The sequence below is a fragment of the Balaenoptera physalus genome, assembly GCF_965194825.1.
Source record: "Balaenoptera physalus genome assembly, chromosome: 4".
NCBI lineage: Eukaryota > Metazoa > Chordata > Mammalia > Artiodactyla > Balaenopteridae > Balaenoptera > Balaenoptera physalus.
The window spans coordinates 13,979,187-13,992,648 of NC_138891.1; the positions used below are offsets into that span (position 1 = coordinate 13,979,187).

Sequence of the window (13,462 nt, forward strand, 5' to 3'; positions counted from 1 at the left end):
AGGCAAACTGTATGTCTCTTAGCAATAAATAATTCACCAAGTACAAATATAGTTGATACAGTTTCTTTAATTTATTGCAACAGATAACATTATTCTCTATATTATAATACCAAAATTAAAATAAATGGAGCTTTATTTCATAACGTGAATTGGAGAATATTGGATTCAAAATTGGTGAGCTTAATATTACTTGCAAAATAGCATAGTGGGATGCTTAAAAAAACTTCAGGGTCCTTTGTTTACTTGTTTATTTAACAAATGTTAATTGAGCAAACATTTCCTTGCCAAGTTTCTGATATTAAAAGGTTATTAATGTTTTATCCCTACCAGAAAAGGCTTTTCAGACTCCAAGTCAAAATGGACAGTTAATGGCTGACTTCTTTTTCTGCAGGTGTTACAAGAGGCATTTAGTCGCTGTGTGGCTGTCTTGAATCATTCTAGTAAACCAAGTGACATGTCTGTACAGGTAAGACTAAAACATATGGTTCCAAGAAAGTTACGCTAGACCAGTAGTTCAGACTTTAACATCTGTGAGAATCACTTGGAGGGCTCATTAAAACCTGGGTTGCTGAGCTCTGCCTCCCAGGTCCCCTGCCCACAGAGTTTCTGATTCAGTATGTCTGGGGTGGGGCATGAAAATATGCTTTTCTAACAAAATTCCCAAGTGATACTGATGCTGTTGGTCTGTGTATCACACTTTAAGAACCACTGTGCTAAATCATACGTAATCTGTTGGCTTAATTTTTTTTTTCTTAAAATAGAGAATGATATAATGAATCCCTGTGTCCCCTTTACCCAGTTTCAAACATTTGTCATTTTGCCACTTTTGTTTCATTATTTTCCATCCCCTTCCTTAATTTCCTTCTCTACCTCCCTCTCCGATCCCTAGTGTTTTCATTGGCTTCTTTTCTGTTGAATTCTTTAATAGAAAATCCATCAGGAGTTCATTAAGATCACTGTAGATGCATCTTTTTATGTGGCCTTTTGTTTATGCCAGCAAAATTTAGAATATAAAACAATCGAGTACAGGCTTTTGAGTTTCATCCTATTTTTAAGTATAGTACGTTATTAGAATTCTGGACAAAAATACTTTATTCCAGAGGTTGGCAAACTTATTTTTATAAAGGGCCAGAGAGTAAGTATTTGAGGCTTTCAGGTTACTTACAGTCTGTTGCATATTTTTTTTTTTTTTTAATTTATTAATTAATTAATTTATTTATGGCTGTGTTGGGTCTTCGTTTCTGTGCGAGGGCTTTCTCTAGCTGCGGCAAGCGGGGGCCACTCTTCATCGCGGTGCGCGGGCCTCTCACTGTCGCAGTCTCTCTTGTTGCGGAGCACAGGCTCCAGACGCGCAGGCTCAGCAACTGTGGCTCACGGGCGTAGTTGCTCTGCGGCATGTGGGATCCTCCCAGACCAGGGCTCGAACCCGTGTCCCCTGCATTGGCAGGCAGACTCTCAACCACTGCGCCACCAGGGAAGCCCCTGTTGCATATTTTTATTTGTGATTTTTGCAACTCTTTCAAAATGTAAAACCCATTCTTAGCTTTCTGGCCATACAAGAACAGGTCATGGTTGACTTGGCCTGTTAGCCTTAGCGGCCATGGTTTGCCAACCCTGCATCTATAGGGAATCTTAACCAGAAATACTAATAATTCAATAGAAATGTTCTGTTTAATTTTGGAGTGTCATATATACCATTAAGCATTATTCACGAATCTCCGCTCATTTGATTTCCACTGTCTTAAATAAGGAATGCACATGTGACTTTTTTTTTTTTCTTCTCTCTTTTGTGTTGTCTGCAGGTGTGTGGACACATAAGCAAATGCTATAGTGTGGCCTCTCAGTTTGAAGAATGCCGAGAGAAGATCACAGAAATGCCTGGCATCATCAGGGATCTCTGTCGGGTGCTCTATTTTGGCAAGGTAGAGGTCATCTTTACCACTTTCTGGATTCAGTCAGCAGTGGGTTTTCTTGTCAAGTAGCCAGTCCCCAATTTATAAACAAGTTGTTTTCCTAAAATTATTTTCAAGTAAATTACATTTTTCACTGAAGCCTTGCTGTAAATGGTGGCTTTTGTTCCTGGGCTGGCCCACAGAGAGTAAGACTAGAGTGACATATCTAGAGGGAAGCTGGTCTTATGTGAACATTTGAACAGAGGCATGGAAGCAAGAGAGAAGACTAGACCAAATCAATCTAATGAAAGTAAATGACCATGTAAAACCTGAAACTTAAGAGTCGAGTCATTGCCTGGTGGAAAGGCTATAGGGATCTGAGAGCTTGCTGTTTCCTCCCAGTCTAGTACTGCCAAGGGAAGTTGTCTGTGGGTGATGTGATAGGTGGCTGGGAAGGAGAGTGATTTCTCAGGTAACTGGGCAGAGTAACAGTTGTGTTGGAATAGAACAGGATTGGAGTGCTGATCCCAGGCTAAGGTATCTAGAAATAAGAAATCTGATGAAAATAATGTCCGCAACTATATTTACTTGATGTCCTTAGAAGTGTTTAATAAGAATGCAAACTCTGGTATAAAGAAGTAAATCTGTACACCTGCACTAAAGATATCATTGATACACTTAAGATCACTAGCATGTGCATTGCTATTAATGCCTTATCAGTATTTTTAAAAATTAAAAATACAAGAAGTGAAACAAAGAAAACTGTATTCCCAAATCTTTGACACTAACTAGCCTCAAAGATAGTAATTCTGATACAAATCAAAACCACAATGAGCTATCACCTCACATTAGTACAAGAAGTGAAACAAAGAAAACTGTATTCCAAGTCTTTGACACTAACTAGCCTCAAAGATAGTAATTCTGATACAAATCAAAACCACAATGAGCTATCACCTCACGTTAGTGAGACTGGCTATCACCAGAAAGTCTACAAATAATAAATGCTGGAGAGGATGTGGAAAAAAGAGAGCCCTCATACACTGTTCACAGGAATGTAAATTGGTACAGTACAGCCACTATGGAAAACAGCATGGAGATTCCTTAAAAAAACTAAAAATAGAGCTACCATATGATCCAGCAGTTCCACTCCTGGGTACATGTCTGGAAAAATGAAAACACTAATTTGAAAAGATACATGCACCCAACGTTCATAGCACTATTTACAGTAGCCAAGACATGGAAACAGCCCAAGTGCCCATCAACAGACAATTGGCTTAAGATGTGTATACACACACACACACACACACACACACACACACACGCAACAGAATGTTATTCAGCCATAAAAAAGAATGAAATACTGCCATTTGCAGCAACATGAATGGACCTTGAGAATATTATGCTTAATGTAATAAGTCAGAGAAAGACAAACACTGTATATCACTTATATTTGGAATCTAAAAAATAATACAAATGAATGTATATACAAAAAAGAAACAGACTCAAACATAGAAAACAAACTTATGGTTACCAAAGAGAAAAGGGAGAGGGAGGTGAGGAAGGACAAATTAGGAGTATGGGATTAACAAATAAAACTACTATACATAAAATAGATAATAAGGATCCACTGTATAGCACAAGGATTTATACCCAGTATTTTGTAATAACCTATAATGGAATATAATCTGCAAAAAATTCAAATCTCTATGCTCTACACCTGAAACTAACACAATATTGTAAATCCACTATACTTCAATTGAAAAATTAATTAGTTTTCTAAAAGTAGTAATTCTGTGTTTTTTCACAGGATTACTTTTAATTTTAGGCTTTAAAAGATACAAGATTCAGATATAAACTGGAATTGAAAATATAAGAGGAGGTAAACACACAATAAGATAGCTAGCTTGACATACATTCACAGCCTGTTTCTCTTGGGAGCTTTTTTTTTTAATCCTGTAATTAATTCCATTATTCTTATTCTCAGAGTATTCCACGGGTGGCAGCTCTTGGGGTAGAATGTGTCAGCTCTTTTGCTGTGGATTTCTGGCTACAGACACACTTATTGCAAGCTGGAATTTTGTGGCATCTGCTTGGTTATCTGTTTAATTATGACTACACACTAGAAGAGAGTGGTATTCAGAAAAGTGAAGAAACAAACCAGCAGGTAAGCTTAACACTACTTTAACATTGAATTTGAACCCATACCATAGGTTAATGCAAAGCAAAGCCCTAGCTCAAAGCCTCAAAGGCATAAACTGTTTTTCAAGATTATTAAGCTTATTGCTCTTTAAGCCCCAAAACTTTTTATCTTAACCACTTATCTCGGAAGGATTCGAGGCAAGGGAATTTGCAATAGCATATTCTGGACATAACTTAATCTTTTCTTGATTACTCAGAGTCACCTTTATTTTTGCAAAATTATGGTTGTGTATCACAGGGAGATCATAACAGTGCTGTTGGGGCTAGCTCCCCTAAACACTTGAGAACTTACCTGATTTTTACAGATATTTTTTTTTTGTCTGTTCTTTCCTGTTCACTGTCATTCATTACTCATATTGTGATATGTGCCTCTAGCGATCAGATCTACCTACCCATCCCTATTCCCCACCCTGTCCCCCAGTGTGCTTCTTCCAGTTATCTACAAGATACCGTATTAGGTATAAATGAGTACACAGATTCTGATGGTCTTTCATATATATAAAAGAATAAGCTCTAATGCATAAACTCTCTGACATCAGTGTTGGGGACTTTTTTGTTTCTTTTTTTTTGCTTTCTGTTCCTTAGTATGTTCCATACTGTTTTGATTCCATAAAGGTACTGTTGCCTGTGTAAGATAGCAGATCTATTTTAATGTCTTAATGTCTTAATTTTTTTATAACAGGAAGTAGCCAACAGTCTTGCCAAACTGAGTGTCCGTGCTCTAAGTCGCCTTGGAGGGTATCTGCCTGAAGAACAAGCAACACCAGAAAATCCAACCATAAGGAAAAGTGTAGCTGGCATGCTGACTCCCTATGTTGCTAGAAAACTTGCTGTAGTTAGTGCTACTGAGGTACGTGCTTCAAAAGTAGCCTGGGTTTTTGATAAATATTGCAAGATTCTTTAGATAGTAGGGGAATATAACAATGTTGATTGCTCTCGGAAACCTAAAAATTGAAAATGCTCACATGCTTGTTCTCTCAACTAAGAAATTTGGTTTGTTGTTGTGGCTTGATGCTGATGTTATCAGCTCTACAAGTCCAGTCTCTCTGTAAGGGTAGATTAACTTCATGTTTCTCAGCTGTAGAGCTCCCCATAATTCTTGATAATATTGAATCAGAAAGGAACAGGACAAGAGAGTGAACTTGGAATGGACAGAGAACTGGGAGTCAGGAGACCCAGAGTCTATTTTTAGCTGTTTGTTATAAGCTATAACTTACTTACAGTCAGCATTGAAATCCTAAAAGTCAGTATATACACACATATGCATTCATGACAAAAATAAGTATGATCGTGGCAGATCGCCCAACCTCTTCTGTGAGAATCATTGAGAAACCATCTAAGCATTAGAGAATTAACCTATAGAAATCCATTAAATAGAATATCTTGAAGCCTCAAATTGTAAAGGTATATGGGAAGACATTAAAAGATGTTTAAAGTATTTTAAGTGAAAAGGTTAAATCCCATTTTTGGTATTAAAAAAATGAATGAATGGATGGATCTGTATCAATATGTTAACTGTAGTTATCCCTGAATTGTAGAATTGTAGGCTATTTTTATTTTATTTCATTTTCTCTGATGATCATCTAATAGTTTTAGAAGAAAAAAGGCCTCAGTGTTCCAAATGTAAAATATTTTTAGAATTTATAAACAGCTTATTTGTTTTTTTAATCTAATCTGATTGAGTCTGTTTTTTAGTGCAAGACACTGCCTTTCAGATCCCCTGAGTAAGAGGGAAGAGCTTTAGATGCCAATCTTGATCTTGGTTCTTTTTCCGGACTTTGTGTTCACCAGTGTGAAGTATTTTGCTGACTGAAAACATTCTTTCCAGAAATACTAACAAGTTGTTGATTAACTACTACAGGAAAGAAAAAAAAAAGTAACACTTCAAAATTTTGGCCTGGACTCCATCTGGATTTAATAAAATGCTTATTTTAAACTGCCACTTCTCAGAGTTTTAAAATTTTCTTCATGATAAATTTTTTCAGTCATTTTACTTAACTAGTAGTTCATGTTTTGAAAACAAGGGTTGGATTTCTTTTTGTAAGATGGAGGTAATAACCCACTGCTTTCCTCCTAGCACAGAGCTCTGTAAATGTGAAGTGTAAAAAGTTCTTATTAAAACATTTAGGGAATTCCTGGTAGCCCAATGGTTAGGACTCTGCTCTTCCACTGCCGAGGGCCCGGGTTCAGTCCCTAGTCAGGGAACTGATATCCTACAAGCCACAAGGCACGGCCAAAAAACAACAACAAATATGTATGTAAAGGCAGTATGGTATGATTCTTTTTAAGCTTACATTTACTGAGTTTATAAAATGCTTTAACACAGAATATCGTCTGTAGTTTTCACAAAGCAGAGCAAATGTTAAGAATGTGAAGTCAAACAGATTCAAATTTGAATCCCAGTTTCACCACTTAAGGGTTGTGAGACCTGGGGCAAATAATTTGATCTTTCTCAGTCTTGATTTTTCTCAGCTGCAAAATGGAAAATATTAACAAACTTGCTAGAATTATTGAGATCTGTTATACTTAAGGAACCTATTACAGTGCTTGGCATGTCATAGACAATTTTAATGAATGGTAATTTCAATATATTTCCTAAATATTATAAAACAGTAATGTTCTTTCTCCTAGATTTTGAAGATGCTTAACAGTAACACAGAGAGCCCCTATTTGATATGGAACAATTCTACAAGAGCAGAACTACTTGAATTTCTTGAATCCCAACAAGAAAACATGATTAAAAAAGTATGTTATTGTTTTATAAATTTCTTACTCTAATGGAATCTCTGGAAATATAACTTAGTATTGATGAAACAGAAACCCATTATTTCTCCATTGCGTGTTGATCAAGCCTATAGCTTTTGCTACCTAATATTTGGCCCATTTAATAATAGCATTCTTATTGTATTTAATATACATTAGGATTTTTTGTTGTGTTTTTAATTACCACTTACATATAGCTGTCTTCTATTTTAACCAGTTTTTGTGCCCAGAAGTTCTGTTTTAATTGTTCTCTTTAGCCTCTTTTCCCCAGTAAATTAAAATTGCTTTCTGGTATCAAAATTGAATAATTTCTCCTATCCTGCCACCTTCTAGAGGAGAAGCTATTAAGCCATGAAAAAAACAAAAGACAGTAAGTAGAATGGGAGATAAGGAGAAGGCCTGGATAATACATACATTAGATGGTTGAGTCTTGATGGTTTAGAAGAAGTTGTGTTTTGGGGCTTGGACTTCATTAAAGAGTAACCATCACTGGGTGTCCTGAATTATTCAAAATTTGGTTTTGAATTCATTTCATGATAGTCACTCAGAGCTCTTCATTGATAGAAGTTTTGAGAATTGCAGAGCTAGGGAGAACAAGTCTCAGATTTCTATATATCATCTATTCTTTCACCAGGAGAGAACATCATTATCTCTTCGTTTAGCCCTTTACAACTTTACAACAACACTTTTGCATATTATTTTAGTCCAACCTAAATTTTGAGTGATTTCCACCTAAATCTTCTTGGAGCTATTTTTTTCCCATTCCTCTTTCCTATCTTTTTCCTCATCCTTAAATGGAAATTCTTCTTGCTTTGTCAACCCCTCTACTATTACCTTGCTTTTTTATTCAGAGACCCTGTTTTCCAGCACTTTTCACTTAATGTATTACTTTTTAAAACCAGTCCAAATGTGTTCATTTCTTAGCTCTATCACCCTATATCTGACTGGGCCAAATGTTTGCTGAGCGGAGAGAGAAGAGCCACGTGTCATACTTGCTTATGAACACTTCATTGGCTGACCTCAGTGATCTTTTGAAATTTTAAAATGAGTTACAATATTGATCTTTGGGTTAAGAAATAACATAATTCTATGCCTTTTCCAGAGTCCATATTACTGATTACAAACCTTAAAATTGCATTGAGTGCTGTGATGTGTATCCCACCACATTTTTCCCTCTGGAAAATGAATGGATCTTTCAAGTTATTTATCTGCTAAGTTATTAAACTGAATATGGATAGATTAATAAACCAGACACTAATGATTCCAATTTACCTCTAACAATCTGTTTTCTTTTTTAAAAAGGGTGACTGTGACAAAACCTATGGATCAGAATTTGTCTACAGTGATCATGCCAAAGAACTTATTGTAGGGGAGATTTTTGTTAGGGTCTATAATGAAGTCCCTACTTTCCCACTCGAGGTAAGCTCTCTCCTTTTAATTTTGTCTGACACCTTTGATCATTTGTTATTGAAAGCTACTAGTTTATTCACACTGTATACATTGAAATAATACCTGTTTTTTGCCAAATGCTTTATACTAACTTGGGTGTGTGATGGGGTGACCATTGATAACTTATGATCCTCTTTATTTTGAATGTTAAAGAATTTAATTTTGTGGATTCGTGAATAAGAATTTATTCCTTTCCCAGCTGTTCCTGATATTTTATGCATAATGCTACCCCACTGTATCATGTATATATGCCTTCAGCTTTACTATTCTCTCATGGAAGTGTAAGGCTATTTACATACTCATTCCATCATGTTGAATATCAGACCACCAGACAGTAGTCCGTCTCTGGCCCATTTTTAGAAGAAAATAAGAAAATAGAGGTGGAAAGCAAAGAGAATTTTTAGAAGATGACTGGGGTCACACCAGGTCATCTCTTGTGATGACGCCTAATCACCTCCGGAAGCAAATGATCTTCTTTTCCTTCCGTAGTGCTTGGAAATCATGTAGGAAATTTTTGTTGTAGTTCTTTTTGGAGGGGTGGCAAAGAGAATTTGTTGGTTGATTGGTTTGTAAGGAAGAAAGAAGTGAGGCTATTTCTCTAAAACAAAGAGTTTGCTCTTGGAAAAAAAAGAATTTACTAAACTGTAACATTTACTATTTATCACAGAATAATATCTATAAATAGCTGCTAAGCAGAATGAGTTCAGTGATTTGTGAAATGTCTTTGAAAACTGTCCTTTGAATTTATAATCTAAATATATATAATTTTTAAATATAAAAATATAACCAAATTATAGAAGTTACATATCATACTATCAATACCTTGGTAAAGGGAAGACATACTCATCTCAGAATTATTATACTGAGGTACTGATGGGAGTATATCAAATCTCTAATGGATCTGGACAAAAATGTTAAACACTTCCTAATGCAATTGGGTTTTGTCCCCTTTCTCCCCCTCTCCCCACTTAATCCATAGGTATATTCATGTGTATGTATAATTTAATCACTTTCATGGCTTGAAGTATTTTGTTGTTGTTTTTTTTGCTGTGGAGTCTTTGTTATAGGTTATTTCTAAGGGCACACTTGTTTTTAAATATTTTTCCACTCAACTTAGGTTCCAAAAGCATTTGCTGCAAGTCTCTTGGATTATATAGGCTCCCAGGCCCAGTACCTCCACACATTCATGGCTATCACTCATTCTGCAAAAGTGGAGTCAGAGCAACATGGAGACCGCTTGCCAAGAGTGGAAATGGCTTTGGAGGCTCTGAGAAATGTTATAAAATATAATCCAGGTGTGTGACTATACCCTTGATGAGTAAGATCCTTACAATGGAAGAGCCCAAAAATTCCAGTTCTCAATTTTACCAGGGAAATGCAGGAAAAATTGTACTTGGTTATCATGTTATACTTTGTATAACATTAAGAAGAATTGACTCCATAATATTTTTACCTCTAAATAGTAGGCTGGAAAGAGAGGTCAGGTCACCATGCTTAGAATAATTCGTATCTCTAAGAGCATATGACTTTCAATGAGTTGAAAAGGCAGAGTAACTTGCTAGTGTAAAATATCACATTGATAACATAAATTGACATACCAAGTATCAATATAAGCGCTTAAATTTTATTTATTAGGTGATCTCATTTTTGTGTCTTCTGGTCCATAACACAATGCCATGTTTTTGAAAAACTGCCTGAAGTTTTTGGTGTATAAAAACTGAAATAATAAAGTGAGAATTGTCATTCTTAAAACATCTTTAAGAAGGACATTTCCAAGAACATTATCACTCTTGCCTGACTTCAGGGAGGTGGATGGGTGAAAATCCGAAAGCTTCTTCCAATTCTAACTTTGATAACAAATATAGAATATAAAACCTAAAACAATATATATTCAGTTTAAGTTACATGAAGATCTCAAATCTTTTTTATTAACACTTAATATTATCTTTCATGTACTTCTTTGCTCTTTTCACTATGTATTACAGTAATACATTATTCAAATAAAATAACCAATAATAATTAAATGTTGTTTAAGAAAATAAGTCATTCCCATGGTATATATACATGGGGATGTTTTTAAAGACAGTATTATAAAATCTGAAGAAAACTTCATTTCTTATTGTTTGGAGTTGACATATTAGGTACAAAGGAATTGCAGTAAAGCTGGCTATTGATTTGGCACTTACTTGTTTATAATGTAGTTCTTAAGTGGCAGGGTTCTAACTCAGTCTTAATTAAAAGCCAGATGATGTCACACTCTCCCCAAATGTAATTTGGCTGACAAGGGTAGCTCTACAGTCTTGAGGTAAAGAGTAAAAATACCACCTTACACTTTTAATTTTTGAGTTGTATTTGGATTGTGTGTTTGATAAATTTCTTGTTTTTACCCTGTGGGTTAACTAGGGGTGGGGATGGAAATGAAGACAAAACAAACCTAAGATAGTCTAATATCATTTAACTTCTTAAGATTTACTGATCCTTAGTGATACTTCACTCACTTTGTGTCACAAACGTTAAGAAAAGTTTACCAGAGACTTATAATTGACAGTAAACAAAAATGTGTATCAGTTTCCTAAAGGTGGATAATTTAGAACATCTCTTGGAAATAAAAATTAAACATTTTATTTTTACTTCCTAGGCTCTGAAAGTGAATGCATTGGGCACTTTAAGTTAATATTTTCTCTTCTTCGAGTCCATGGAGCTGGTCAAGTGCAGCAATTGGCTTTAGAGGTAAAAGAATTTTGTACTAAAGGGTGTTGTCTTTCCTACAACTTACTATACATGGTTTGATCCTTGATTAATCATCATCTAAAGTTGAATGGAAGTTTGCATGTGGTTTTTTTCATTTTGCCTATTAAGCCAAGTGAATATGTTTTTAAAATTTGAATTAATATGCTCATTTTGAAGAGCAAGTATTGTAGTGTTCAAGGTGCTTTCCCTCTGTGGTCATCGTCTGTCATGCATTAGAACTTGGGATGCATTTGTTCAGTGTCATGTGGCGTGAGTTAAGGAATGGGCTTTACTTGGGAAGCTTGGAAGCCACAGATCAACAAGAAAAGGAGGCAGGATTTCCCAGATCTCTCAGTGTCCCCACAGAGAGACATGTTGAGACCAGGGCACTGTGCTGGCTGCACACTGTGGGTTTGTATTCCCTCCCCCTAAGTTGCTCTCCCTTCTTGTGGTCTGGTACAAAAGCAACCTTTCCAGTGAGGGTGACAGACAGACACCTGGTGTGTTACACTGTTTACAGGAGCTGTCTAGGAAAGGCAGCTGCCCAGAACCTGTGGGCCTTGAGGGTCCAAGAGTGGTTGGAGGCCCCTCCTTCAGGAGAATGAAATCATTGGTCCCACAGGAAGCTGTTTGGGTGGAGCCTTTTCCTCTGGGAGAAGCAGGAAGACCCTGGTCACAGGGGGCTCCTTGTCCAGGCAACCCAGAGTGAGCTCCCAGGGTCTTTTTTCAGATGATCCTGCCTATTATAACACACGATTTATTATAAAGAACACCAAATTCAACACTGCGGTAACAGGTTAATGAGTACTTTATGAATGATTAAGTGTTCTTAGATTGCATTTTGGTTTAAAAAAGATGTTTAATAAAATAATAAATGTTAAATTGGTCAAAAACCTTAACAAGCATGTTCTTTAAATTGAAAAACATGCTTCTCCACTTATTTCCTTCAAGTATCTTGTAACTCTTTAAATAAGCATTATTAAATCTAGGATATTTTGCTTTGAGATGCTGACCACATAGTTCAGATTAAGTGACAATGATCTTTAGATCAATGTATATAATAAGTTAGACTTAAAAGGTCATCCTCTTTGAAAGAAAAACATGCCTATTTCTTTATAATGGAAAGATAGACCTAATCTGTTGTGCTGGGCACTGAAGACATTTACTTTCTCCCTCTAAAAGAAAAAGTCCCAGTAGTAAAGATGATTATCTTCCTAATCACTTGCCACCCCAAATCTACAATTGGAAAGCACTACAGTGTACACAGTAGTTCTAGAGCATGAACTGGTGTAGAATTGAAGGCTTCTTATAAGCCTCAAGATTGTGAATGGGTGCTGAAATATTTGTTTAGATCTTTATATTTAATTCTTACCTCTAAATTAATAGAAAGCTAATGTATATAATATATGCTTTACCATTAACATTTTTTATTCTCAAAAGAACAGAGTAATAAGGCCAATCTTTTAAAATTAAACTCTTGCCTAAAAATTAAATATTTTGTCCTCCAAACATTTTCCTCACTTTGGTAAAGCCTTTAAGTTTATTTAGGTCTGACTAATTTGACTTAATTTGTTTAGGTCCAAAATTATTTCCAGAACTCTTAACATCCTATTGATTAATTTTCAGGTTGTGAATATAGTGACGTCTAACCAAGACTGTGTCAACAATATTGCTGAATCAATGGTTTTGTCCAATTTATTGGCTCTTCTACATTCTTTGCCGTCAAGTACGTATATTCACTGGAATTTTCGAAACAACAGTACAGTCAACCCATTGAGGGGAGCAGTTACACAGATGATACAAAACCTCTGACACAGTGTTATCCGTGTTTTGTTTTGGAATATTTTAAGTGGTATTCTTTATATTAGATTTGTCTTTCTAATTATATTTTTACATAAGTTAATTATTTTGCATTTCTCATATCAGAAGTTGAAAGAGGTAAGAGAGATCCAAAAGCAAAAGGAAAATAATCTAGGATTTTCAATTTGTTGAGTATAAGCTACACATGAGTAATTGAGAATTGACTAATATTCCATGGTTTATTTAAAAAAAAAACAGACACACACACAGTTGATCTTGGATGATAGGAAAAAATGCTTAAGATAAAAATCACCTTGTGTTAGCTTAAAGTTCAGTCCTGCATTATTTGTCCTTTACTGATTTGATGCTGATAGCGACTGTTACCACCAAATGATATCAATTTTTTAAAATACACCAACCTGATTTCTTGAATACAGCCTGAAATAATATAGACTCCTTACAAACTGTACAGTCGTCTAGCATAAGTGCTAGGATCAACCTTGAGATTGCTTTTCAAAGGCAATTGGCGATACTGAGTCCAACTTTGCCACTTAACCGTCAGTAGACATTGCTCAGTCGGCTTTGCTAGCCCCTTGGAAGTCATGTTAATCTTGGCTTCATACCTGTTC

General features: G+C 35.6%; 1 protein-coding gene and 1 pseudogene across 11 annotated transcripts in view; one reads left to right on the top strand and one right to left on the bottom strand.

The window, feature by feature from the left end:
- The window catches only part of LOC309659503 (ras-related protein Rap-1b pseudogene), a 377,624-nt pseudogene that overhangs the window by 244,796 nt on the left and 119,366 nt on the right, over positions 1 to 13,462 (bottom strand). The gene's annotated exons all lie outside the window — the stretch shown is intronic.
- Positions 1 to 13,462, top strand: part of DNAJC13 (DnaJ heat shock protein family (Hsp40) member C13) — a 122,025-nt gene that overhangs the window by 87,854 nt on the left and 20,709 nt on the right. For all 10 annotated transcript variants that reach the window (XR_014262823.1, XR_014262824.1, XR_014262825.1 and 7 more), the window contains 9 exons: positions 392 to 466; positions 1,803 to 1,922; positions 3,877 to 4,056; positions 4,774 to 4,941; positions 6,723 to 6,836; positions 8,157 to 8,273; positions 9,421 to 9,598; positions 10,942 to 11,033; positions 12,660 to 12,759. Coding sequence is in view for 7 of the 10 variants with exons in the window: in XM_082459197.1 (XP_082315323.1) it covers positions 392 to 466; positions 1,803 to 1,922; positions 3,877 to 4,056; positions 4,774 to 4,941; positions 6,723 to 6,836; positions 8,157 to 8,273; positions 9,421 to 9,598; positions 10,942 to 11,033; positions 12,660 to 12,759 (1,144 nt within the window). In the remaining 3 variants the exon portion in view is untranslated. The remainder of the gene's footprint in view (positions 1 to 391; positions 467 to 1,802; positions 1,923 to 3,876; positions 4,057 to 4,773; positions 4,942 to 6,722; positions 6,837 to 8,156; positions 8,274 to 9,420; positions 9,599 to 10,941; positions 11,034 to 12,659; positions 12,760 to 13,462) is intronic.